Here is a 27,082-nt window from a genome sequence, read left to right as displayed (position 1 = left end):
CTATTAAGGTATTTGCCCAGACTCGTTAAGCCAGCTTCAGCCTTCTGAAATGCGCCATCCCAAGTAGCATCGCTAAAGATCACAGCAGTGTCATCTGCGTAACAGAAGTGTTGTGCGTCTGCTGGGACAAAGTCCGAGATGTCGTTTATGTAAACCAGAAACATGGTAGGTCCTAAGATACTGCCCTGGGGAATACCAAATTGTATCCTACTTTCCGTGCTCATGCTTTCACCAATCCTCACAACTTGTTTCCTATTACTCAGATACGATTGAAACCACTGAAGTGGTAATCCTCTTATACCGATATATTCTAACTTTCTTAACAATATTGGTATTGATACTGTGTCAAAGGCTTTTGCCAAGTCCAGGAAGACACCAATGCAAGCATTACCACTGTCTAACAAGTTGCATATAAGGCTGACTAGGTCATCGACGGTGTCCTCCGTGGACTTTCCTCTCCTGAAACCGTATTGTCTATTGCTAAGCAAATTGTTTGTCTCTAGGTATGATATGAGGCGTTGGTTTATCAGCTTTTCGAGAACTTTTGATAGGCAACTGAGTAATGAGATGGGTCTATAATTAGATGGCGTATCCTTGGGACCACTTTTGTATACTGGACAAACTGCAGCTTTTTTCCATGGCTCTGGAAACTCACCATATGATATACCTACTTAGGTTGCATATATGTGTCAAAGGTGTAATAATGTGGTTTTTTATTTGTTTTATTAAATTGTTATTGATGCAGTCCAGGCCAGAGGCGCCACTCGTTTTGAGGTTTCGTATGATTGAGTCTACTTCAAATTCGTCAGTTGGGTGCATATAAAAACTGTGAGTTTTACCATTTGCGATAGAAATATCATCAGCTAGTAACTGTTCGGTAATACCTTGGTTGTTTAGGATTTCGTTTGCTAACTTACCTCCCACCGTGGAAAAGTAATCATTACAGTAGTCTAGTGATTCTGTGGAGTTATTTTTTGACTTCAATAGTTCCGTCGCAGGTGCATTTTGCTTACGAGTATGACATATGTCCTTCACTATTTGCCATAGTTTTTTAGGATTATTCTTGTTTTCGTCTAGTTGTTTTTGTTCATACTGGTGCTTAAGTTTATGCAAAAGGTCACAGCAGAAATTTCTGCAACGTTTATACGTCAGTTGAATAATAGCGTCTTTTGGCCTCTTCCGTGCTTTCAGGTGTAGGGCGTCACGGTGTCTCATGCATTTAATTAATCCCGGCGTTATCCACGTTTTAAGGCTGTACTTAGAACGGCTTACCTTGTGTGTGACTCTTTGTTTTTCTATTATACCTATAAGAGTTTCGTTAAAAGCCACAGTTGCGTCAGAGGGCGTTTTTGAGTCTAAAACATGTGACCAGTTTACCTCTTTCAAATCATCCTCTATGGCTGCGAGATTTAGTTTGCTGACTAACCGAGACCGACTTCCCCCCTTCATCTGCAATTGGGGTATACCAATCATGACCAAGTCGTGATCGGTCATAGCCGACCTACATACAACGCCTAAAGGTTTAAGTCGGGATCTTGTGAGGATGTGATCAATACAAGTAGAATACCTGGTTGGTTTGTCAATTGCCGGTACAAGATCATACTGCGCTGTTAAGCATAGGTATTCAGAGCGACTTTCCGTAATAGTGTCTGGCATTATATCAATATTCATATCTCCTGCGAGTATGAGACATTGCTTATCTTTTAGTGTGTTCAAAACCATATCTAGTGATTCTGTGAAAATACTGGTATTTTTAAAGGATGGTGACCGGTATATACCCAGAACCGTAAATTTATTCGGGACATCAACAATAATTCCATTAGCTTCTTTAAGTAAAGAAGTCTCAGACATTGATGCTTCCCAATCAGTTTTTACATAAACAACCACCCCACATGCCTTGTTTATGTAGTGGTTTGTGCGAAAATGAGAATAACCTTCAATTACACCCACAATAGTTCTATCATTCAGCCAGCACTCGGTTAAAATAATAACGTCAAATTTAATATTAGTACGTTTTAATGCAACCAAAAACTGATCAAAATTCTTTTCTATACTTCGAATATTAAATGTAAGGATTTTTAAATTTGATTGATTACTAATTATGCTCTCACATTCTTCCATTGTATTTACTACATGACAGTTTGCCGTAAATATTACGTCTAGATCTTCTGATATTTCAGGTAAATTCATTGATATAATTTTTATAATCTGATCTTGATACAGGTTTCAGGTTGTTGCCATGAGAGCAGAGATTGTTGAATATTGACGATTTTATGGCTTCAATACGTTTTATGAGTGTTTTAGGATGTTGTTTTTGATATATGTTTAGTATTTGTTTAATGGGCATAAAAGTACTGTCGACGAAGAGGAAATATACAGTTTTGTTTGGATAGCTTTTATAAGTTTTCGTGTGTGTATTGCTGAAAAGTGAAATATCAGTAAGTAAGTACCTACCTAAGTATTTAACATAAAATAAAAATATTATACATATATATGTAGTTGAGTACTTAATTATAAACGGTTGGCCGGACTCAAAAAAATCTTAATAAGCTTTATATGTAATTCCAAAGCTCGAACTCCAGTTTACAGAATCAAATACGAAGGCTTTGGGAACACCCAAATATTCCGAAAAACTTTTTTCCGAATTTGAAAACACCGAATATGTAATTTACGAAATATTGCAATACCGATTTTTTAAAATGCCGAATTCTAAAAATCACGTAAATTATAATTTCGAATATTATAATCACGAAGATTTGTTATTACGATTGTCAAATACACGAACGTTAATAAATCCGATTACTTAAGCTTACGAAAAATAAAATACCGATTTATTATAACCACGAAAAATTCAAATCCCGATCGAAAATGTGATAATTCGTGATTTTGACAAAAAAACCATAAACGTCTTAAAAACCTTAGACCCAAAACCTAAAGATAGGTGCGACGACGAGCAAAGCGAGGAGGAGCGTGTTAGGTGCACATAGATATCGAAAAACAAAGCGGAGCGCAGCGAAGCGGAGCGGAGCGTTTCAAATATAGAGCAAAACAATTGCTCGGAGTTTTATGGTGTATAACCTTAAAAACCTTAGGACCTAAACCTAAAGATAGGTGCGACGACGAGCAAAGCGAGGAGGAGCGTGTTAGGTGCACATAGATATTGAAAAACAAAGCGGAGCGCAGCGAAGCGGAGCGGAGCGTTTCAAATATAGAGTAAAAAAATTGTAAATAGAAAAGTGTTTGTAATATTTGTTGTTAAGTAACACAACAAAGCAATAAAATTGCTCAGATTTTTAGGGTGTTTAACCTTAAAAACCTTAGGACCTAAATCTAAAGATAGGTGCGACGACGAGCAAAGCGAGGAGGAGCGTGTTAGGTGCACATAGATATCGAAAACAAAGCGGAGCGCAGCGAAGCGGAGCGGAGCGTCTCAAATAATATAGCTTAAAAAATATTGTTAAATTGTATACGGATTATGCTGTTAATAAACACACTATTCTTAATAACTATTTCTTGTTAACTAAGATACATTCGGAAATTTGTATTTTCGGAATATTAAAACTTCGGGATTCGTAATTTTAACAATTCGATATAATAAAAAGTCGTACTTTTAAAACATCGAAATAATAATATTCGGAAAATTGACTTTCGTCATTTTAATAAATATGTTGTTTGAAATTTCGTTTATTAACTATTCGTGATTTTAGTTATTCGGAAACTTAAAATTCGGGATTGTGAATTATTCGGAATTATGAAATTCGTAATTTAAAAAATCGTTATTTTCATATTCGTAAAAAAGTAATTCGGATTTATGTAGTGTACCCGAAGGCTTTGCATACCAAGGGTTCTATACCATTACACTGGGTGATATTTTATCAGTGATCCTGTTAACAGGCAAATATACAATAATGCTAAGTAACTTTCGATAAAGAAGCAACTGAAAAAATACCAATATTTTAGTTGAAAATTTATTTAACTTTAATACTGACTACCTATTAGGCAATCATCTCGCATACATACGATACTTAATATGATTTAAATATCTTACATGAATGATCTTTTGATCACATTATTCTTCATCGTATTGGGCTTCCCAATTTTTCTGGTGCCATTTGTTAGAGTTGATAACTGTGAGACAAACAGAGAGAGCTAAATTAATATCTCTCATCGAGGCATTCAGAGTTCCACAATCGCACATTCACTTAGCTTAAAGTTGGTATTGTGCGTTTCAGGATATTCAATAAATTTATATCGTTAAGAGTATTGGGTGCTTTATCTTATTCCAGAATTAATATACAAAACTTCTGCTAGAGTTATTATAATATAATAATCTTTTATTTCAAAAAACATATTCGTTCATTAAAGAGAGAATAGTGTATATTTTAATAGACTAGAATAGGTGTACACAAGATCGTAATAATTTACTGTCTGCATGACTGTTTTTTTTCAACCAATTTGGTAGATAAGTACAAAATTATTTGTTTGTGAATCATTTTTTCAAAAACAACAGCACTCGAGAATCATTTTGTCGACACAATAAAAGATTTTCCTTTATTTGTTAAGGTTCTATACCTCAAAAGGAAAACCCAAAGACGATATTAGATACTACCTACTATTCATTGAGGTACCTACTTAGGTCTACTGTCTCTTTTGAATCTGTGAAAACACTTAAAAAAACTGAAACTTGTGCTCATTGCTTTCTAATTCATACAAACACCAGCCTCATCATGACATCAAATAAACTTTTGTACTTAATTTAAAATAAAAACATGTTGATAAATGTACAGAGCCCTCAAATTCTGAATCGCACCGATTTGTCAATTCTTGTTTGTGTTAAATTTCTAGGAAAAGATCATAATAATATACAATATGATGTGATATTTTCTGATTTTATTTCAAAGTAACAATAAAAAAAATATATAAGTCTCTTGCTTTGTTTTTAGAGTGCTGTGAAAAGTGATTCTAGGTATTATGACTGTCTTGAAATCTTCTAAATAATTATGTGCTAAATAAGCAATAAGTAAATATCATTAAATGCTACGGATAAATTTAAATTGAAAATGAAAACACCTTGAAGAATTTTCCATCATAAATTATGTATATTATACACATTAAAATAAATATAAGTGTTGAAAATCTAATTAGTACTTAGGTACAGACAAATATCAATGCCTAATACTAATCCTTTACTAAACATACGAAAAATACACGCATAAAATAGGCATCTACCTATAGGGAGGTTCCTAGGTTCTAAACATTAGAATCAGCATGAAGAGGGCTTAAAACGTGGCAGTGTTTGTAAAAACTCTTTCAAACAGAAGTTAAGATTTTTTTCAGTTAACGGCGCTGGTTAGCTTTGCTATTGTAGCCCTCAGATTATTATGTCAAATGTTAAATGATGTCGAAGGAGCGTTAGGTAATTCCCGACCAGCGCCTCGAGTGCGAGTTTTTTCACCTATCGAGAAATAAAATCGAAACGCAAATTTGTATGGCGCGGGAGCGGTAAGTAGCTGTACTAGCTCCGCACCATACAAATCTGCGTTTCCGATTTCACTTTTCGATAGGTGAAGAAACTCGCACTCGAGGCCCAGTGTCAGACGGAAAGTGAAATCAAAACAATTCACGCGATTTACACTAACCAAATTATAAGTCAGGTCAATAGTTCCGGAAGGCATTTCCTATCCAAGCCCGCGCCGTATATTCGAATACACTACATACCTATACGCAATAACATTTAATAAATTTCAATTCGACAGTAGCTAGGAAGATAGGTAAGTATTCGCAATAGCGCATTGTATGCAGAAAGTAACACAGTCCGCGCTACCCAGCCGGGGCCATGTGTCACTCAGACTTATTTATTTCACACAGCGGTCGAACTTTCCACTCAGCGGAAAAATGCTGCATTCTTCTCAAAATGTTGAATATTTTACTCTAAAGTTTTTGGTGAATAGAAGAGTAAACTTGACATCAAATTCGAGATAAAAAGAATTGAAATAACACATCTTAATTCTCTTCTAGATTGTCGGAAACTGACACACAGAGCTAATAATTCTTATAAAAAATTAAGAAAAAGTCTATCAGTCATGTCGTGTGCCCTCCAGTTTCTTATAATCCCGCCACGACTGCAAAAATATAAATCAAATGGATTGAACGCATCATTAACTCGGCAGCTGAATCTTGTTAGGAATTACAATATTGGTCATGATTTGTCGGCTTTGGTTTTTGCAATAATAAATAACTTTTCTGAATTATTATGCCCACATGCTGGAGCTTATCAAATCCTTCCTTCTTTTCAGAAGTTTTTATCTTTCGATAAAAACAATTTCGATACAAACAGGCTGTTGTAGATAATCGTATCTGCGACTGTGTATGTTGGCAGACACTTTATACGGGCCCTGTGTAGATAAATAAATGTTTATAAATAAAATTACAAAGCGAGGAAGTGTTGAGTTTAGACTCTCCCTAAATAGGTAATAGTGGAGATGTTAACTGATCAGCAAAAAATATTATGACTTTAAATTAGGTACATTACATCATCATCATCATCAGCCAATAATCCCTCATCATCTCCCAAGGAGCGCCACAACACTCGGTCCTCGGCCTTCCTCATCCAACCACTACCCGCCACCCGCAATTACATTATGTATATTATACACATTATTTAGGTGCTTTGTATTTTTGTATTGTATATTAGTTAATACATAAAATACGCCAGTTACAGTACGCCTCCTTCACTTATTCCATACCTATTTACACAAAGGTATATAATAATTATTATGACCATTATCGTAGTCCATAATTGCTGCGTATTTATAGTCACATTATTATTCGGTTCAAGTTAATTAATTAAATTTAACCGAACACCATATTTACGTTCCGATAACAATCTGATGAATGAAATCAAACATCCGTGTTAAAAATCTCTTAGGGATTTGCCCGTACAATATTTACTTTATGCTCATGAAATCAGCAACATTCGGCGGATTTTCAGCTGAAAGGTAAACAGTGGAGCAACAGCAGTAATCGCATTTGATTCCGTTTCATTGTTCATTTAAATTAGCATGGTAATTAATTCTTTTATATTGCTAATGTGTACTTTTATTACAAAGTAAAACTATGTGTACTTATTTGTTATAATATTATATTATTTTATAAGTACATATTATTTTTCTAAGCAAAGCTTTTGTATCAAGGTTCAATGATCGAACTTCACACTTTTTATGGCTAAGCGGTCGTAGCAAATTCGTAGCACCGTAGCACTATGGCGTAGTACGAATAACTGTTGAACTATTGCTAATGAAAAATTCAGCAAATGCTGTATACACGGTAGATTAATATAGATCGGCAGGACAATGTACGAACTTTCACTATGTGACCAACTCAGAAGACGCAAAAAAGCAGTTACTCTATACATTCTTGAAAGACTAGATTTTTCACTTTACTGTGATTATTATTTGATCCTTTTTACGATTTCCCGACTACCGCACAGCCGCCCAGTATGTGCTTACACATGTTGATTTTAAATAAACACTGCGGCTACCAAAAATATACGCAATTGAAATTCAATTACCGACAGCGAAGTCTATAAATCTTTCATTTATGTCGGCTACACACAAAACGTTTTTGTTTATACAAACGTAGGTAAGTATATCAGGTGTTTCTTTAACTCGCGTATTCGCCAAAGAGAAGAAGCTTTGTGTTCTGCACGGTATACAAGGAAGAAAGATTTACGTTGGGCTCGTTTCGCCACTGATCTTTGATGCCAATGCCAAGTCTAAATGCGTAATTAATAGTTAGGTTTACTACCTATCTAGAATTTAAATTGTTTTAATACCGGGCGGGTTGTATGAGGAATGATATTGATATTATTGATCTAAAACACCCAGACAAACCTAACAAATGAAATCGTAATTAAGCTCTAAACTTTTCAATGTTTGCTACGACCTTTATGAATTATATCATCTATTTCTCCCGCGGCCGCAGATGTAGAAAGAAAATGGCAACCGTGCAAAGTGCGAGTACAAAGGGAATGTGGGCATTGATCATACTTAGATAATGAATAGGACGAGATTTTCATAATAATTGTTTCTTTACATGGAAACTAGAATAGAACAGTATCTGCAGACTTTAAAATTCCAATGACTAACTATTTTGGTCTGAACTGTGACGAGGCAATACTTAATAGTTTCATTAAATTTCAAGAGCGGAATTTTAATGCAATAATTTACGACGGTCGAATGGTGTAGTGGTTAGTAACCCTGACTGCTATGCCGAAGGTACCGGGTTCGATTCCCGGCTGGGGCAGATATTTGTTTGAAGACAGATATTTGTACTCGGGTTGTTTGGTGTTGATATTTATATTTAATATGAATCTATCTATGTATTTTACTCGTTATATCAGCTGTCCGATACCCATATAACAGGCTCTGCCTAGTTTGGGGTCGGATGGCCGTGTGTAAGATGTCCCCACATATTATTAACGCAATTTCATTGGTAGATTTTTACCTACATATCACCTAGACCGCTTCACGCTGGTAAACAGACAGACTAAAACTCCTTTTAAAAATCTTTCCTTTCAGCTACTAAATTACTGTTATAAATTTGACGGTAGCAGTGGTATGAAATAGTCTTATCAACTCATTTATAAGGTTTATACCCTCATCTCAGGGCGACATTCGATTGAAATACTTAATTAAAATATTCTTCGTTGTAAAATGGCGTAATTCTTAACGAAAGTCAAAATAGTACCTAGTTACCTACTACCCATTCAGAAAAGGCTTATATCTTATACTCATAGCTTTTTATGCGATTTTCGATCTCCTCTTTTACTGTTGTCACTTACAGGTACTTACGGATTTCTTCATTTTTGGTAAACCAGGGCTAATAGAAAAAAATCTATAAAGGCCGCCTAGAAAGGCACATAAAACCACTGGCAATAGAACTTTTAAATACAGAAAAAGATGTTGTACGCTTGAAGCATCCTATCCTAACTTGCTCAACATAAAGTGATACTCGCATATTTAAAGTGAAGGTGTTGTCATTGGACAGTTCTTCCCCATCGACATGAAGTCATCACATCTGATAAAGGCTTCACAAGCTGATAGCAGATAAGCATTAAGAAAAAAAACTTACTCATAGACATCGAACGCGAAGCAATTCGACGAAATTTTGTTCCTAAATACTAAATGGCCACTTAGCTGCAAACTATTCACAAACTATGGCTAGAGTCCGCCAGACTTTGTTAAGTGTTAAATATGAGGGATATTATGTTTTTCTTTAACTGTTAGCCCTAAATGACTGAAGAATACTGCGTACCTACCTAATTAGTAGGTACTACGTAAGAATATAAGAATACTTAGGGTGGTTTTTCCGAACGCTAAACGTTAGTTAATTTTATAGGACTCTACCGATAAATTCCAAATTATAATCTACTGATCTAATATAAATTACTGTCAAATCAGAGTATTTTTTGTTGTAAAGGCGTCTAAAATGTCTGCTATAATCATGGAATTAATAAGCACTTACGAACAAAAGTACTTCCATGGCTATAACTCAGCTCACAGATAGTTATTATAACTTAATACTTCAGACGGAAACTATGCAATAAGATTACGCAGTAGTTCTTAATTTTACCTTATGGGAGACATAAGTTCCTATACTTCCTACCTTAAAAGACTGTATAGGGGCGAGCACTAACCGGGCAGCTCTCCTACAACATAAAGTTGAAGGTTTTTAACACTTTCAAAGGAAACCACAATATTGTACGGAATGCGAGGGTCAAAACAGGTAGGTAAACTTGCTTTAGTTGATGCCACCGGCTTAGAAGATTTTTAGAAATATACGGTTCTTCTAATAATAATATACGTTGTAGGTATATAATAATATGTATACCTACCTACTATCATAAATAGAGCCAGAGATATGTCTACCATGATTTGCTCACGACGCCGACATTTGTAGGTATAATTTGTGAAAAGCTGTTTCCCATAGATAGGCAATAGGCAATAATAGGCATACCTACTATAAATAAAGAAACAATGTGAAAAAGCCAGTCCAACTCATGCTATGAATCCTTATTCGTTAATGGCGTTAATGCCAATAAATACATATTCACATTTTTACGTATTCCCGTGAAAAGGTTCCATATTTCCATGTTTTATATTTCCCGATCGCGTGTCTTTTATTCATTACGACGCCATCTAGTGCCGAGTAGTATAACTAAATTTTTACGGAAAAATTTACATCACTACCATTAAAACAACAACTGTCAGATTGTGTCGATTCGATTCAATTAACGATTAATTTAATCGATATAATTTAAATCTAATGTTTATCTTTATCTTGTCTATTGTGTTGTGATAGAAAAACTTAATATTTTAAATTTTTTATATTCATATTTAATTAATTGTACAAACGAGATACGATACGATTCCATATCACTAAAATAACATTTTACTGTAATCAATGCCATATATTCTTATCCGGGGTAATCTCGCATCATATGGGCACAAAAACCCTTGGCGTGTTTTGGTATCCGGCCTAAAAGGTACTAATATATTTTAACACTCGCAATAAAACGAACTTCTTTTCTTCTACGTAATCACTTACTGAGTTTAACGCACATGTACTAAATCGATTGCTCTAATTGCTTTAGCGGGTGATATAGAACAGCTGAAGAGGTTTGCATGTGGCGGGTATTGCGACGAATCGACTATTGTTTACCTGCAACATCCTTGTGTTATCTTGAGCGCATTGGAGGTACGTTACTAATCGCATGTAATCTTATTTGGTCTTGTTTACATTGTTATTTTGAAACCATACTTTCATGTTATCTAACTGTGCTTATTATATTTACATAAAGTTCATATACTGTTTTTATTTATTGACTTTAATTTTGTATGAATCATCTTCAAGTATTGCCTACTTAACAAAATGTTTTGTTAATTATTGTTGTTCAGGTTCTTGGCTACAAAGTGGTTGCGTCCAGCTCTACAGCAGTGAAGCAGGACTATAATGAGTACATGTGGACTATGAGGAAGGACTTCTCTGAACCCGAGCCATCCATTATTGTGGAACAAGACAACATCACCAACTTTAGCAAGGAGGCTATGCACTTGGGGAACTTCCACCATCCCGCTAAAGACGACGAAGTTTAAACAAACTTGAAATTTATTTCACATACAATCAGCAATTTAATTTTTATTATGGAAACAAAAAGCACCTTGCCTTCTTCAAACAATTTGGCTTGCCTTCCAATACTGGAAGATGGCATGGTCTATGTGGCAATAAAAGGATCCTTGCACGCAAATGATTGCTCTGTTTTTGGTTTGGGACAGGAAGAGATAAGAGCTCTGACAAAAAAGTTTCCTGGTTCTGGATCTGGAGTTGTGAATGGAATTACTATCAAAAGTAATGTGCTGAATGCTATAAACTCCCTCGCACAACTTGGCTACAAAGTGATATCCAGCACTGGAGAGACAGAGATCACCTGGACCCTGCAGCGTGAAGTTTAAATGTTAAATAAGATTCTGTTGCTTTAGTTGCTTTGACTATAATTTTAAACATGTCTGATAAGTGTTGTGATCACTCGAACTGCATGGCGGCACCAGCAAATCCATCTGTGTGTCAGACCTTATCTGAAATGGATTGGGAGCGAGGAATATGGTATGCAGGTATGCACATCCTCCAAAATTGAAATTTGAGTTACAAGTACCATTCCCAGCAGACCAAATTGACATTCACATTTTTTCAGCATTAACTGGGGACATAGATCGAGTGGAATCCATAATAAGTAAGGCAAGCGATTCAAGGACAGCTGTGAATGCACCTGACAACTCTGGTTACACAGCACTGCACTATGCAGCCCGCAATGGACACACAGACATATGCCGGCTATTGCTGCAAAATGGAGCCAACATTGACGCACTAACCAAGTGTGGCAAGGCCAGCCCACTACACAAAGCTGCAGTTGGAGGTATAAATCTTACTAACTTCCATACTATTAAGTATAATATTCATATTATGTGTTTGTAATCAATATTTTAATTTAATTCCAGGTAAACTAGCCACTGCAAAAGTTCTATTGCAGTATGGAGCTTGCATTGACCTGAAAGATGCAGATGGACACACAGCATTGAAGAAAGCAACAGATAATAAGCATGTAGCGGTTGCAGATTTATTATTGCAAAGCCAGAAGCCTGGAACTATTGCTGAATGAATTCGTCCATTGTCAACGGAAAATTTGCTCCCTAGAATGTAAAAATCAGTGCTTGATTAAGCTTTTAATATTGGTTTCCCTTTATGTTTGCCTATCTTATACTATTATATTGTTATTAATTCTATGTAAAAGAACAGAACAGGCAAATATGTAATCACTTGTATCTTCATACATATTCATAATCTCGCAAGTGTCACAATTTTGCTAAACACTAATTTGCTTTATACTTGCTACTGTGTGTATTGTTATGTGGTCGTAGGGTTTGCAAGCACTATTATTTTGCAGTGCATTTGTCACTTTATAGACCATTCCGCTCGGTGTATTTATAAAAACTAGATAAGTAATAGGTACATGTATTATTTGACAAGTCATATCATATATTTTTATTTAATAAGTTACCCTTTGTATTCTTTCATTCCTAAAAGTATTTTACACTAATAATATTATGATTTGTAAATAGATAGCTTTTATTTTGTTAAATCACTAACAAACATGGAGTAAAAATAACTGTGCGTTGTACAGAAATATTGTTATAAAATTGTTTAACCTTATTAAATTAAATAGTTTATGAACTATTGTTATCATCACAAGAATAAACAGAAAAAATGTAGTTAGTAAGAAAATCCATACATATACCTTTGTACATTTTGAAAACTTTATCATCTAACAATTTTTGATGCAATATTGTTCGTTATTTTATGTGCAATACCTACATAATACTGTTTCTATTAGAACTAACTTGTAGCGTGTCTGTTATCACTAGAAGTAGGGTTAATACCAATAAATGTTTTATATATTTTTGTCACTAACATACACTTTGTATTTTGAATTTATCTTTATTAAATAAAGGAACTCTTAACAATATTTATCTTTTACAATTCCAATAATTTCACAATATATTAAAATCCACAATTCCTGTAGACCCATGATTACATTTAAACTAGATACCTACTTTCTTCCAAAATCAATTCAACCCTTCATCTTTCATCATCAAAAACCTGTGTAAGCTCTTCGGCAACGGCAACAACGTAATGTAATCGAAAAGTTGTTTTCTATCGGTCATATTTCTTATTTTGATTCTGCATATGTCGGCGAGCGCTAGCGGTTGCCTGCAGGCGTGGTAGAGCCAGTGCGCGGCGCTGCCGGGGCGCGGGGGCGGCGCGTGCGGGTCGGGGGGCGGGGCGGCGTGTCCCGCCTTCAGCAGCATGTCGGCCAGCGCGGGCGACCGGCGCCGCACGATCGTGAGGTTGTCCAGCCCGCACGCGAGTAGGTCGCACGCGTTCACGTCAGCCCCGTATTGAATTAGGAGTCGAGCCGCGTGGTCCCTGAAAAAACATATTTTAAATAATGTTCTTCAATTATGACGAGTTCTCGGGTCGGGAGTCCTGGAACAAACATAGCGAGGTACGTCTTGCAGCCCTCTACCGTATACAGATAAACTTACTTGGGTGGCTGTGTGTGTACACACGTGAGTTACTGGACTCAGTAGAACCGTTTCAAGGCGTTGATGATAAAGTCAAAATGTGCTGCAGAAAAACAAACATAAAATAAATCTAACTTCTGAATCAACAAGGCCCTATTGAGGGCCGTGTCGCCGGTGAGCGCGGTGGAGTTGATGTCGATGTCGTGCCGCACGAAGGTAACCAGCAGGTCCTCGAACTCGGCCGCGTCGCTCACGTGCTCCACGGCCGTGTGCAGAGCGTTGGCGCCTGTTATACTGTTGCGGGAGTTTACGTTTGCACCTGGAAATGAACACAATAATAATGATTACCTATGGATAGGATATCCTGTTTCTAAGTAAGAAAAGCACGTTAAATTCACCGCCAAGGTTTAACCCCTTTTTTATTTATAAATATCGAGCCGTTGACGTGTCTGTCTGAAAGATAGTGGTACTTATTTAGGTACATTTTGATCGTCATTTTTTTATGGGTAGCAATAAAACGAGTGACTGTAAATTACAGTTCTAAGTGTCAAAATTAATTAATTTGGGTTATAGAATTACTAAGTGAGCGACTGACTGCGAGTGACGAGAAATCAACAGAACAACAACTTACAAACATTAATTTGAGTTACTTAAAATACAAAATGAGCAGCTTCATAATATTTGAGCGACCTAATATTTGTTTGAGTGTCAACGTTACGTCCTGCATTTTTTTTCAATATTTGGCAAATGTATTTTTTATACTGAGCGGCATTTTATCTTAAATGAAGTGTTTCGAATACAAAAACCACTTTGAAAAATACACTAATGAGCAGATGATACTCTGCGTATAATGAGCTCACATTTAAAAAATAAAAATAATATGAAATAACTATTTGAAGAAACACTATTCTATTAGTTGAGAAATTTTATTATTGATATATAAGGGTAATTAAATAAAACAATGTACTCCGTAAAATTAAAGTAATATGCATGCATTTATTTCAATCAAATAAACAAAAAATAAAATAAGACGCTTCAGTCAACTAAAAAAAACTTCTTATTAATAGTAAGAAACATTGATAGGTATAAGTAGCCCTACTACAACTCACCTGGCTGCAACGATTCGTCACCCGCCCCCATTCGAATCCGCGCGCATTTAAAAATCTGTAGTTTTAATTAAAAAAGCGTATCAAAATAAAAAACATAAGCCCTCAAATAGAATATCAGTAACCAATAATCATTAATAAAGCAGCATAAAAAACTTTGCTCAAAGTGAACTTTTTAGTAGTTCGATAGTATAACCTCACTTAGAAAAATCGAATCTATCTTAATATTGAAGTTGCCCTCTCTGTATTTCCAGTCGCTCACTTAGTAATTCCAGTCGCTCACTTAGTAATTAAGTCGCTCGGATAAAATTTTAATATCTGAAATGGATATATCACAATCCACTTTTTGTAAGCTCGTTCTGGATTTTATTATAAATCAATATTCGTCGTCAGTTTAGTTAATTTTTCGCTTACTCAAATTCATACCGCTCAAGTTATTAAAACAATATGTCATCATCAGTCGCAAAGTTTTTTTTTGTTCGCTCGTTTTATAATTCCCCTTTTTTTATTCATGATCCTTTACCGTACCGGTACTCCTCCCAAGATAATTTTACATGCGTACCTTTTTCAAGTAAAATGCGTGCAGTGTCTGGCTGCCCCAATCTAGCGGCGAATAATAGAGGCGTGTCGCCGTTGTCATTGTGCAAGTTGATGCCGCCGCCCACTGACAACATCTTAACTATATCATCCTGAAAATACACAAAATATTATTACAATTTCTATATGGGCGGAAAGTACGCAATCATGCAGAAAATTCGATCAGACAAGTAGGTAGTTATATCACAAAAATATCTTGAAAAAATACATTAAACAGAAAAACTTACGTGATTTTGTAAAATAGCATTGTAAAGCAGGTTTTGTGAATGTATGATCCTGGCGCCGGCGGCTAGCAGGGTCTCCACCACGGCCGTGTGTCCCTGCCACACCGCCACACACAACGGGGTGCTACCTACAAAGTAAAAGGATGATTAGTTATAACGATAATCTAGGTAAAAGCTGAAGAGTTCTCCCCAATAATAAGAGTTTGTAAATCTACAAAATTAAATGATGATCATTATTTAACCTTATCTTCACATCTTATTTAGAGTTATCCTCACTAATAAGGGTCTATACAAATCATCGCGAAAAACACGAAGGAATTTCGAATCTTTTTTCAGTCGAAAAGTCATCTCATTAGTTTCATGAGGACTTCTTTTGAAATTCTATAAATACAATAGATAAAGGAATTTACTTACCTTCCGCATCTTCGCTATTGACATTGGCGCCGGCGTCGATGAGACACCTCACCACGTCGGCGTGTCCGCGCCGCGCCGCCTGGTACAGTGGGGTCCACTCGCTGCCGTCCCGCGCCTCTAGGTAGGCTCCGTTAGCGGCTAGGAGTTTCACCTGAGGGGGAATAGAATTTTTGCTAATCACCCTTATTCTTCTTAGTAAGTCGGTGACTAGAGCTCCACCCAGAGATTCACCCATATTTATTTAAATTACAAATAATACTCAAAAAATGGTAATCTATGGAATAATAAGTTAAGTATCCAGTGGGATTGTGTTCATTTTATTGTGGTGTGAATGATCAATTAGGCCAAGTATTTTTGCACAAATATCTATTTGGTCATCAATGCATGGCTGAATGGCTTTACAACGTAAATAATCAACTTACTACATCTAAATATCCTCTTTTAGCGGCAAAGTGTATGGGTGTCATTCTATCATAGCTCTTATAATTTACAAATGCTCCAGCTTCCACCAGCAGTTTGGTGATTTCTTTGTGATTCCTGAAGGCAGCGATGTGCAGCGGGGTGAAGCCATCTCCCCCTTGCACGTCCAATCTGCAGCCTGAAAAAGGTAAAAAATATATAATAATATCACTCTAAGTATACTTAAACATAAATTTACTTGAAATAACACTCCTTTTTTATCACATACCAGCATCTATAAGGAGTTTGGCGGCCTCTGTATGCCCTTGATCTGCAGCATAATGTAGTGCTGTCCTCATGAAGGCATCTTGCTGGTTGATGCCACCGGGAATAAGTGATGCTGAAGCTAATGCTGAACCAGTGTTCTCCAGGATTGCAGCATACCACCTGCAAGGATGTAGAAAATAAGAAATATAAATTATAAAAAAAAGAAGATTTTATACAGAAAAATGGTTATTAAAATATATCATACATGTACATAGAAGACCAGGTCTCGTCTTCACGGGTGGTGGGAGCAATGCTTCCAGTATTGATGTCCTCGTCCCACTCTAGGTCCCCCTGAGGGGTAGGGGTTGCGGGACTCAGCGGGGACTTCAAGGCAGGTACTCTGCTGTCATCACTACTTGAACCCTCACTATGAATAAACACAAAGTATCCCTGATTTTTATCAGATGTCGCAAGTTCCTCCCTTGATACACTGCTATCATCTAGACTAAGACCTTCTTTAGCTCTCCTGTCACCAAAGTTTTTCAATTTGACTGCAGTTTCACTGTTCTTGCCATCATTTCTTAGTTTTCTTTTTTGAGATTTTCCATGGCGCTTCTTAGAGGTTTTCTTTATTACTGGTATGCCATCAGTGGATAAATCGATTAATAATTTAAGAATCCTAATATTGCCTGTGAAGGCGGCTTGTCCAAGACATGTTTTGCCATGAACTGTTGCTTTGTTAGGGTCAGCACCTGAAATAGTTTTGAAAATTGATTGTAAGTATACAAAAAAGTGGTAAATAGGTGCAGAGGATCAAAGAAACACTTGACTACCCAGCCTACATAAAATAAAAGTAATAATTAAAAATGTAATTTCAATAATTTTGATCATGATACATACCCTGCAATAATAATTGATTGACTTCATCATATGCTTGATCAGATATAGCTTGATACATGCTATTCTCCAATGCATTATCAGAGTCCATGACTGAGTTTTAGGACTGTATATCTCGCTGAAAATACTCGGTCATCATTGACTACCCGATAAGGTAAATTAATTTTATTAATTCATGTGTTGGTAGTAAATTCATTTTCACTTATTGTGTTTCTAAAGTAAACCTATATTTAGGAATTTTATTAAAAATTACATTATTGATCGATTCGATTCAAAATCGCAAATATTTTGTAAACAAAACAAGGATGAATGAAGATGAAGGGAGGAAATGGATGACATAAATTACAGATTAAATTATTAATGTTCACAGAGTAATTTGCCAGGCACCTACTCCTACTTGCCGACCATTAAATTTGCCGACATTACATGAGTGAATGAATGAATGAAAATAAAGGACTACTTATAATCTGTGCCGTGTTGGTGACACTAGCGACAGTGACATTTGCTGTACAGATTAAAGATTTGGAGGTTATGTTTTTTTGTTTACGATACGAACAAGAAAAACTGTAATCAAATCATATAAGAATTACTTAAATAGTTTATGTAATTATTAGTTGATCTTTCATGATACTCAGAGGACAGTGGGGTATATCAACTTCACGATGGAAGAACAGTTAGAAAATTTAGAAACAAGACATAGAAAGGAGAAGAAAGAATTGCAAGCTCATATTCAAGCCTTAAAAAAGGCCGCTAAGAACGATAAAAGCAAGAAGAAAGAACTTACTGCTGAAATTGCAAGATTAGAATCTGAAATAGATATTCGGCACAAGAAGGAATTAGATGAGTTTCAGGAGACACAGCCTGAAGCAGTTGGCGAGGCGGAGCCGGAGCCGGAACCAGAAACTAAAATAAAAGTATCTAAAGCGCAAAAAAGACGTGAGAAGAAATCGCAACAAGAGAAAGAACGAGCTGAACAAATTAAATTACAAGAGAAAGAAAACATAAATGGCCCTAGGAATATGGAAATTCAAGCTATAAATGCCAAACTAAAGGAACTAAAGTTCAAGCTGTATCCCATACCATCTGATGGGGATTGCTTGTACAAAGCAGTTTCTCATCAATTAGAAACAGTAAGAAACACTACTCTATCTGTAGATGCTCTTCGTAAGAATGTGGCAACATACATAAGACAAAACAAGGAAGATTTTTTACCCTTCATGTGTAATCCAGAAACATTTGAAATGCTAAATGATGAAGAATTTGATGAATATTGTGACAAGATATCCAATACAAAAGTGTGGGGAGGGCAGTTAGAAATCAGAGCTCTATCCAATTCCTTGAAATGCCCAATTAAAGTAATTCAGGCCACAGGTCCAGAATCTATTGACCAGGGTATGGAGTTTGAAGGCACTCCTATTGTTCTAACATATCACAGACATATGTATAGTTTGGGAGAGCATTATAATTCAACTGAGCCAGTTGTGGATGAAGACAGCTAAACTTAGAAGCTTTGCCCAATTAAATTTCATACAGCATCAACCTAAACAGAACAAGACTACTACTATGTCTAGTAGTAAAGTCTGGACTACAGTGGTTCAAGCATTTAATGTTCTATACTATTCTTATGCTAATAAAACTTCAAATAAATTATTTAAGGGGCTTTTATTATTTCAAAACTAGACAAGCATATAATTATGAGCTCTGAATTTACACATTTTAAATGAAACTGTAAGTAGGTATTAAGTGAAGCTTAAAGAGAACACAATAAACAACGTTATACATAATAGTAAAATAAATATTTCTAGATTGTCTAGGCTCCATTTTGTACAGCTTTTTCAGTTGTAGGTTCCTCTGCATTATGCTTGTTTGGGTCGTCAGGCTTCATGGCAGGGAACAGCAGCACCTCCTGTTAGGTCAAAATATTGCAATAAGTTCATGTTGAATGGGACTATTTGAAATATACCTACTCAGTTTCAATTTAAACATTTTAAACAAGAATTATGGCTCTCAGCAAAAAGAACAGATTTCACTTAACGTAAGTTTATCACAAATTATATTACCTTGATATTGTTGGAGTCAGTGAGGAACATGGTGAAGCGGTCAACACCGAGGCCCCAGCCCGCTGTGGGCGGCAGACCATACTCCAGCGCTGTGCAGAATGCCTCGTCGGTCGGAGGAGCTTCATCATCACCAGCTGCTCGGTCCTTGGCCTGCTGCTCAAACCGCTCCCTCTGGGTCGCTGGGTCATTCAATTCTGTGTATGCATTGCACACTTCTTTCTTCATGACAAACAGCTCAAACCTGAATGAAACACATGGGTTAGTGATTTAGGATTAGTAGTTGATACACTGACTCATTTACTTAATAACAAATCATTACTGAAGTTCATAATAAAAGACCTAAGATTAAATCTTACTAATCTTAGCAGTAATAAAATTGAATACTTTATATAAATAATGAATGCTTTACAAAGGGAGATAACAAAACATTAAGATAATAATGCACATGCATTATTTAATACGCCTTATTCAATGAATGATGCAATTCACCTTTCAGTTAACCCTGGTATTTCCCGGTGGTACTTAGAGAGAGGACTCATAATTTGAGGGTGATCCAGAATAAATGTAGGATTGATGCACTTCTCCTCCAGAAATTCTCCAACCAGCTTGTCTAATAGCCTGGCTGTAGTTCTAGGTGCAGGACACTCAACCTGGAAAAATATAAGACAAATTATTATTTAAGAGCATAATTTACTTATGTACTTTACTTTAGTCAGCAATATTTTCATCAAAGTTCATTCTTACCTCATGTTTTTCACAGATTTGGCTCAGTAATGCATTGGCTTCAGGAGTGTCCAGTTTGTCAGCTGGAGGTAGTTTGACATTTAGAACTTTCTCCAAAGTAGCAATCATGGGGACTCGCGCAAATGGAGGAGTGAAATCTATTTCCACCTCCTCACCATCAGGCCCATCAGGGTGGTATTTCACCTGAAACATAAAAGAAATATAAAATGTTTGAAAAAATCCTATTTAAATGGGCCAGGGAAACTTTGTTAACTATTGTATGTTAGAAATCTTACCTTGTAAGTACCATGGATGCTCTTGACCATTCCTGACAGCATGGTCTCCGTAATGGTGATCAGATCATTGTAATCAGCATAGGCCATATAGAACTCACAGGTAGTGAACTCAGGGTTGTGAGTGAGGTCAATGCCCTCATTCCTGAACTGCCTTCCAATTTCATAGACCCGGTCGAGCCCGCCAACCACCAACATCTTGTGATATAACTCTGGGGCTATTCTCATGTACAAGTCCATGTTGAGGTCATTGTGATGTGTGATGAACGGCTTGGCAGTGGCTCCTCCAGGGATCATGTTCATCATTGGGGTTTCAATCTCTAAGAAACCAAGGTTATCCAGAAACCTTCTTATGTATCCTATGATTTTTGCTCTCACATAGAATATTTGTCTGACCTGAAACATAATTCACTGCACTTTAGCACTTAGTATATTTAAGGAAAACATATATTAATAATAGGAGTAGAAATCTGATTACCTTATCATTCAAAATGAGGTCCAAATATCTCTTCCTGAATCTGGTTTCCTTGTCTTTGAGCCCAAAGTGCAGATGTGGCAGCATGTGCAGGCACGGGGACAGCAGAGTGATGGTTTGTGGAACAATGGACAGCTCTCCCTTCTTTGTTTTGCCGGGGTGACCCACACAGCCAATGATGTCTCCTCTTCTTAACTTGTCAGTGTCTGTGGCAAACTTTTCTTCAGATTCATACAGCTTGGCATTAGCCATTACCTATGAATTTTAACAGTCAGTTTAATAGTGAAGAAGAATTATGATTAAAGTAAATTTTAAAACATATTCATAGCACATTGTTTTACCTGAATCTTAACACCTTCAGCTCTAAGGTCATAGAATATAAGCTTAGCACCAGACTCTCTAATCGAGTGCACTCTGCCAGCCACTGACACAGTCACAGTCTCCAGCACATCCCCACTGTTCAGGTTGTTGTACTTCTCAATGAAGTCTGATAGGGAGGTGGTGACATTGAACTTGTGAGGGTAGGGATGGTCAGATTTAGCTCCAGTTTTGAGAGCTGCAACAGCTGCTGTTCGCAATTTGTAATACTCATTAGGACTGATCTCCTCCTCTGCAACCTTAGAAGCCTTTTTCTCTGACGAGACAGGCGCCGGTTGTTGTGCAACCTTTTCAGCTTTCTCCTTAAGTTTTTGCTCGGCTTTCAGGCGCCGTTTCAGCTCACTAAAACGAAAATTAAAGTAAATTTTTAAACAACTTATTAAATTATACCTACAAAAGGAATACCACCAACCGTTTGCTAACATCAGTAGAAAGATTCACGAATCGGCTCATGCAAAGGTTACTTCTTCTAGACCAAACCCCAGCGAAAGCCGTAAACGTCTTCGAGGTAAACATGATTCTAGTATCACTGTAATCAATTGAGTACTCACTTCTTAGATAATTTCTCACTAGACGCCTCTGCCATTGTTTGAAATATATACGGGAAAGGTCTTACTTAATTATAAATCACTTTTATTTAATATAATTGTACATCAACCCGCCACATGTGCCAGAGAGAGAAGAATGGAGAAGACTGTGTTCAAAAATTTATTTTCATTATGTCACTACTGTCATCGTATTAAGTGGCAAGATAGTTTTTAATCTGTGAAAAACTCCCGATTTTTCCGATGACCCCTCCCTTCTTCTGAGAAAACCGGTGAATGAGTCATTGAGAAATGTAAATATTTTTTTTATCTGGCAATTCGTTCATGAGTTGAATTGACATCACAGCTGTTCGTTTTGCCTGTGTCTTGATACTATAGAAAATTTTAATAATTATTTGGAAAGTGAGTTATATTGCATGTTATAATACTGATTAGGTCATTTTAATGAGAACCCAACGATACGCAGCAATTTCATACCATCCTGAAACCTGTAAGGTTCGATAACGTTTACAAATTTGTCACATCTCATTTTGTTTCCCTTGCATTCTCGTGGATATCAAGTGCAAGTTCATAGAAAATTATCTACCTTAGTTCTGTTGTTGATTTTCATTGGAATATGAAGGTTTGGATCCATCTCACATGTTATGTGTTTGTTACAGATATAATCTTATGTAGACAGGTTTCTTTACATTATCTGTCGAAATCATCACAATTACTATGCCTCTTTTTGGTAAATCTCAAAAGAGCCCAGCTGAGCTCGTGAGATCACTAAAAGATGCAGTTACTGCTCTAGAAAGGGGCGATAAAAAGGCAGAAAAAGCTCAAGAAGATGTCAGCAAAAATCTGGTAAGTTTATGACAAGTAAAGTGTATTTACATAGTTGTGTACAAGCAGTTCCATTAATTTATAATGTTTGTTTTAGTTACTGATAAAAAATATGCTTTATGGAACATCTGATGCAGAGCCTCAGACTGACATCATTGTGGCTCAGCTGGCTCAGGAGCTCTACAACACAAACCTCTTGCTGCTACTAATTCAGGTTAGTTTTTACAATAAAGTATATTTTATACTATTTAACCCTTGCAAAGATACTGACAAAACTGAAAATGAATTATTTACCTCAACTTCTCATTGTTTTCTGCACACTAAGACAAAATCTTTATTATCTTGTTGTACCAATGACCCAATAAATTTATGATGTCTATATTGTATATTTTGTTCACTACAGTTAAAATTAGTTGCTTGAGGATAACTCCTATTTACTACAATAAGTATAAGAAAAGCTTTGAAACTCAATTATCATGTTAGTTTACCATACTCACCGAGCCCAAACTGCCACCAACCAGTACAAATATACACTCACGGGCAATAAAAAAGTTCCAGGAGAAAAGCACCAAATTATTCATGGCTAGCTTAGTGACGCTTTCTGCAACATTGAAGTACATTTAACAGAGCATCGGGATATTACCAACTAAAACAGTAATATTTTGTTAAAATTTTAAATTAAATGATTGAAAAAATTGGGGTCATTTGGAGTCAGCATTTTGTGAGTGGAACTTTTTCATTTCCCATGAGTGTACTTTTGATCCAAAGCTAAAAACCCTGTGTCAATTTTTTTTTCTTTTTCAATTTACAGAATTTAAATCGAATCGATTTTGAGGGAAAGAAAGATGTAGCACAAGTGTTCAACAATGTTCTGCGACGCCAAATCGGTACTCGATCACCTACGGTTGAGTACATCTGCACGAAACCAGAGATCCTCTTCACCTTGATGTCTGGGTAATGATTTTTGCTAATTTATACATATTATGGCTAACACTATTATTATTTTCATATTTTCATTCTACTGTCTCCTCAGTATTGTATCACTTTTGTATTGACACCAAAAACTGCTCAATATATCCCATGTTTTCCTGCAACACATTGAGGATGAATACACAAGTTGATTGCATATTTTAAAATAAAATACGTCCAGGATGTTTTTTTTTGTTTTGTTTTGTACAGTAATCCACACTCCTATTAATTAAACATCCTTTACAAATTTAGATTAGATAACACGTCATACATAACATACATTCCTGCATAATTAATTCAGATTTTTATTACAAAAAATAGTAGCAGAATTTGTGAGTAAGTAATAAATGAATAAAAACATTTTATATTCAATAATAATTTTTGGTTTTGCTTCCAGGTATGAGCACCAAGAGATAGCATCCAACTGTGGTACGATGCTGCGGGAGTGCGCGAGATACGAAGCTCTGGCTAAAATAATGTTGTATTCAGACGATTTTTACAATTTCTTCCGTTATGTAGAAGTTTCTACTTTTGATATCGCCTCAGATGCCTTTTCTACTTTTAAGGTAAGCCTATTTGATCACCTTGTTAGTCTTTATTTTACTTGAGTAAGTAGCACAGACCAAGTATGGATGTCACGGCCAGATTCCAGTTGGATGGAAGTTAAGTCTGTACGTACTTCTCAGATAGGTTACTGGGGTTCCCCGTAAGTCTGGCCTCACTAATTGATGCTCCCTATGTGCTTGATTAAAAATCCTTTCATGATACAAAAGTTTATGTTGCGTACCATAGGTAGATACTTGACAAGACTAGCTAGGTAGCTAGGCACTACTACCGCCACACGTTCCCCTTTAAAACACCGAATGAAAAAGACGGGTGTTATTGTTTTGTTACATGTTTTGTGTATTCCTTTGGCCTTGAAGCGCTGAAACACCTGCACATTGGTATGCGGTTTAGGTTTTTGGGAGAAAATCGCTTAGTTCGAAAAAAATGCGCTTATTTCCCAACACAATGATATTACATCAATTAACATCCCACTCACGGCGACTGATCATTTATACAGCAGTGCAGCGATCACAGGATTCGATACCATTTACGAATCTACACAAATATATAGAAAAAGAACAGTACAGATACAGCAGATTTTCGTTTGCATCTCATTTCCCGGTTTGCGACATGCTACATTTATTTATCCACTAACCCTCTGCCCACCTTCCAGGAATTGCTAACCCGACACAAGATCCTGTGCGCGGAGTTTCTAGAAGCGAACTACGACAAGGTGTTCGGCCATTACCAGCGTCTGCTAAACTCTGAGAACTACGTGACGCGGCGGCAGAGCCTCAAGCTGCTGGGGGAGCTGCTGCTGGACCGGCACAACTTCTCCATCATGACGAGATACATCACCAACCCGGATAACCTGAAGCTCATGATGAACATGCTGAAAGAGAAGTCCAGGAACATACAGTTTGAGGCGTTCCATGTTTTTAAGGTACGTTGCTGACCTTTATATTATTGTTGTATGTGTAAATGTGTATTTGCTGTAGGTAAAGGACAGTAGCTTCAAAAGGGATACCTAAAATTATTGGAAATAGTTATGTATTGATGTTCAGTGGGTGCATACGGTTAGGTAGGTACCTAACTTATAGGTGGAAAGGTTCCCGTAATTTTATGAGTAATGATTTCATTTTATGAGTAATTAACCACAAACCTACCTACATTTGTTTATGTTTTACTGGGTGATACAAATGATAGTTATTACTAACATTTGAGTATACCTTCTCATGGTTAGTCTCCTTGTTTACCATATCGAAATACACCATGATATTAACCTCCACATCACGTATCTTGCAGGTATTCGTAGCGAACCCCAACAAGCCGAAGCCGATCCTGGACATCCTGCTGCGGAACCAGGACAAGCTGGTGGACTTCCTCACCAAGTTCCACACGGACCGCTGCGAGGACGAGCAGTTCAACGACGAGAAGGCTTACCTCATAAAGCAAATCAAAGAGCTCAAACCCTCTGAACACTAACGGCAGCTGCATTTCATTCTACCGCCACTCGATACAGAACTTAGTTATAGATGCTATTATATTTAATTGCTTCTAAGTCACCCCCGGGTGTGCGCGCGATCTATAGTAACATTGGTATTCTGGTAAGGAATTTACATTTGGTCTGTGATGTCAGGAAGAGTGTGTATGCTACGAGCAAATTAACATTTTATAATAAACATTTGTAGGAGTTAGTTATTTTTTAATGGTTTGACTTATATGTTTTGTAAGTTGTTTAAACCATTTTTTAGTTTTTATGACGTGTTTAGCGACGACCCTAGAAATCGAAGTATAAATTTTGTCACAGTAGCCCACGAGTTTGCTTAAGTTTTAGCCTTTGGAAATGACAAATAATGCAGGAACCTAAGATCTATATAGTAGAGCGAGACTTGTATATATGACACTCTAATATTTTTATTAAAATGTTTGTAAGTTTCTTTTGTACTCTAGATCAATATCAGAAATATAAATTGTTACACAAGAAGTATATTTATATATTTTCAGTATTGGTTTCAATGTATCACCTTTTATCTACTTAGTTAAAGTGTCGTAATTATTTTATTTATTGCATAAATGCTTAATTGTAATCAGAGTTCAGGTTTAATTAGTAGGTACCTAGTTAATGAAATTTCTGGTAATGTTTATGGTTAGTTTTATTTTGTCTAAATTTTCTGAGTAATTTAAATGTATCACTTTGTTTTCCAGCGTCATTAATGCAATTACATCTATTGAAAATGAATAAATATTATTTAAATCAGACGCTGTAACTCTTTTATTTAATTCAACTGAAGTGAATTAGGAGGATTTACATAGAGAGTGGTATAGTAAGGTAGGTAAATATCTAGTAATAAGAATACCGCCATTTTGCATTAGTGATTTATTCCAAACAATCAGTACCAACGCACAGTCGTGGAAATGGTGTGTATATTATGTATCATACCATAAATTTTAACTTAATTATCACAAATAAACTATACTCTTAACATCAAACAAAGTTTATGTACATAAGTAGTATAAGCATTTAGATAAACCAAGGTGTCTACCATATTATACAATATGGCTGAAATCATACGTTATACTTCGTCAACTGTTGGTTTTCTTAATAATTCATTATCTCTTATATTTTGATGTTATTAAAAAGTACCTATATGCCATTTAAGGCGTCATATAACATAATATAGTTAAATATAATAGATAAATAACCGAATAAAGGGGACAAAT

General features: G+C 36.1%; 7 protein-coding genes across 10 annotated transcripts; 5 read left to right on the top strand and 2 right to left on the bottom strand.

The window, feature by feature from the left end:
• Positions 1–10,404: 10,404 nt before the first annotated feature.
• LOC105391802 lies at positions 10,405–11,156 on the top strand. The gene is made up of 3 exons (XM_011563352.3): positions 10,405–10,546; positions 10,655–10,758; positions 10,959–11,156. The coding sequence occupies exons 1-3, from the start codon at positions 10,465–10,467 to the stop codon at positions 11,154–11,156; spliced, it is 384 nt and encodes a 127-aa protein (XP_011561654.2). The 5' UTR covers positions 10,405–10,464.
• Positions 11,157–11,204: 48 nt separating this feature from the next.
• On the top strand, positions 11,205–11,513 carry LOC125490378. Its single transcript, XM_048629396.1, has one exon. It carries the CDS (start codon positions 11,205–11,207, stop codon positions 11,511–11,513), a length of 309 nt encoding a protein of 102 aa, XP_048485353.1.
• A 22-nt stretch (positions 11,514–11,535) lies between these two features.
• LOC105391803 (ankyrin repeat domain-containing protein 39) lies at positions 11,536–12,426 on the top strand. Its single transcript, XM_011563354.3, has 3 exons — positions 11,536–11,672; positions 11,753–11,974; positions 12,057–12,426. The coding sequence occupies exons 1-3, from the start codon at positions 11,564–11,566 to the stop codon at positions 12,215–12,217; spliced, it is 492 nt and encodes a 163-aa protein (XP_011561656.3). The 5' UTR covers positions 11,536–11,563; the 3' UTR covers positions 12,218–12,426.
• Positions 12,427–13,037: 611 nt separating this feature from the next.
• Positions 13,038–17,864, bottom strand: LOC105391804 (ankyrin repeat domain-containing protein 50). Its single transcript, XM_011563355.3, has 9 exons — positions 17,548–17,864; positions 16,913–17,399; positions 16,670–16,827; positions 16,404–16,579; positions 15,982–16,132; positions 15,571–15,695; positions 15,309–15,435; positions 13,776–13,959; positions 13,038–13,542 (listed from the first exon to the last, which is right to left on the bottom strand). Exons 1-9 carry the CDS (start codon positions 17,633–17,635, stop codon positions 13,182–13,184), a joined length of 1,857 nt encoding a protein of 618 aa, XP_011561657.3. The 5' UTR covers positions 17,636–17,864; the 3' UTR covers positions 13,038–13,181.
• A 236-nt stretch (positions 17,865–18,100) lies between these two features.
• On the top strand, positions 18,101–19,194 carry LOC105391805 (deubiquitinase OTUD6B). Its single transcript, XM_011563356.3, has one exon. The coding sequence runs from the start codon at positions 18,207–18,209 to the stop codon at positions 19,041–19,043; it is 837 nt and encodes a 278-aa protein (XP_011561658.1). The 5' UTR covers positions 18,101–18,206; the 3' UTR covers positions 19,044–19,194.
• On the bottom strand, positions 19,190–22,160 carry LOC105391806 (lysine--tRNA ligase). 2 transcript variants are annotated; one of them, XM_011563358.3, is made up of 8 exons: positions 22,025–22,160; positions 21,437–21,815; positions 21,099–21,350; positions 20,624–21,016; positions 20,349–20,531; positions 20,094–20,254; positions 19,605–19,845; positions 19,190–19,450 (listed from the first exon to the last, which is right to left on the bottom strand). In XM_011563358.3, exons 1-8 carry the CDS (start codon positions 22,057–22,059, stop codon positions 19,355–19,357), a joined length of 1,740 nt encoding a protein of 579 aa, XP_011561660.1. In that variant the 5' UTR covers positions 22,060–22,160; the 3' UTR covers positions 19,190–19,354. The 2 variants fall into 2 exon arrangements, with proteins under 2 accessions (XP_011561660.1, XP_011561659.2); XM_011563357.3 differs by lacking the exon at positions 22,025–22,160 and adding an exon at positions 21,886–22,021.
• A 142-nt stretch (positions 22,161–22,302) lies between these two features.
• On the top strand, positions 22,303–26,620 carry LOC105391807 (protein Mo25). 3 transcript variants are annotated; one of them, XM_011563359.3, is made up of 7 exons: positions 22,303–22,420; positions 22,678–22,864; positions 22,941–23,057; positions 23,655–23,797; positions 24,210–24,378; positions 25,032–25,301; positions 25,664–26,620. In XM_011563359.3, exons 2-7 carry the CDS (start codon positions 22,736–22,738, stop codon positions 25,841–25,843), a joined length of 1,008 nt encoding a protein of 335 aa, XP_011561661.1. In that variant the 5' UTR covers positions 22,303–22,420; positions 22,678–22,735; the 3' UTR covers positions 25,844–26,620. The 3 variants fall into 3 exon arrangements, with proteins under 3 accessions (XP_011561661.1, XP_011561662.1, XP_011561663.1); XM_011563360.3 differs by having other exon boundaries at positions 22,360–22,513; XM_011563361.3 differs by having other exon boundaries at positions 22,361–22,508.
• The last annotated feature ends 462 nt before the right edge of the window (positions 26,621–27,082 follow it).

This window comes from Plutella xylostella, chromosome 4 (assembly GCF_932276165.1).
Source record: "Plutella xylostella chromosome 4, ilPluXylo3.1, whole genome shotgun sequence".
Lineage (NCBI taxonomy): Eukaryota > Metazoa > Arthropoda > Insecta > Lepidoptera > Plutellidae > Plutella > Plutella xylostella.
The sequence above is the reverse complement of the archived record's forward strand: the minus strand, read 5'-3'. Positions and strand labels throughout refer to the sequence as shown.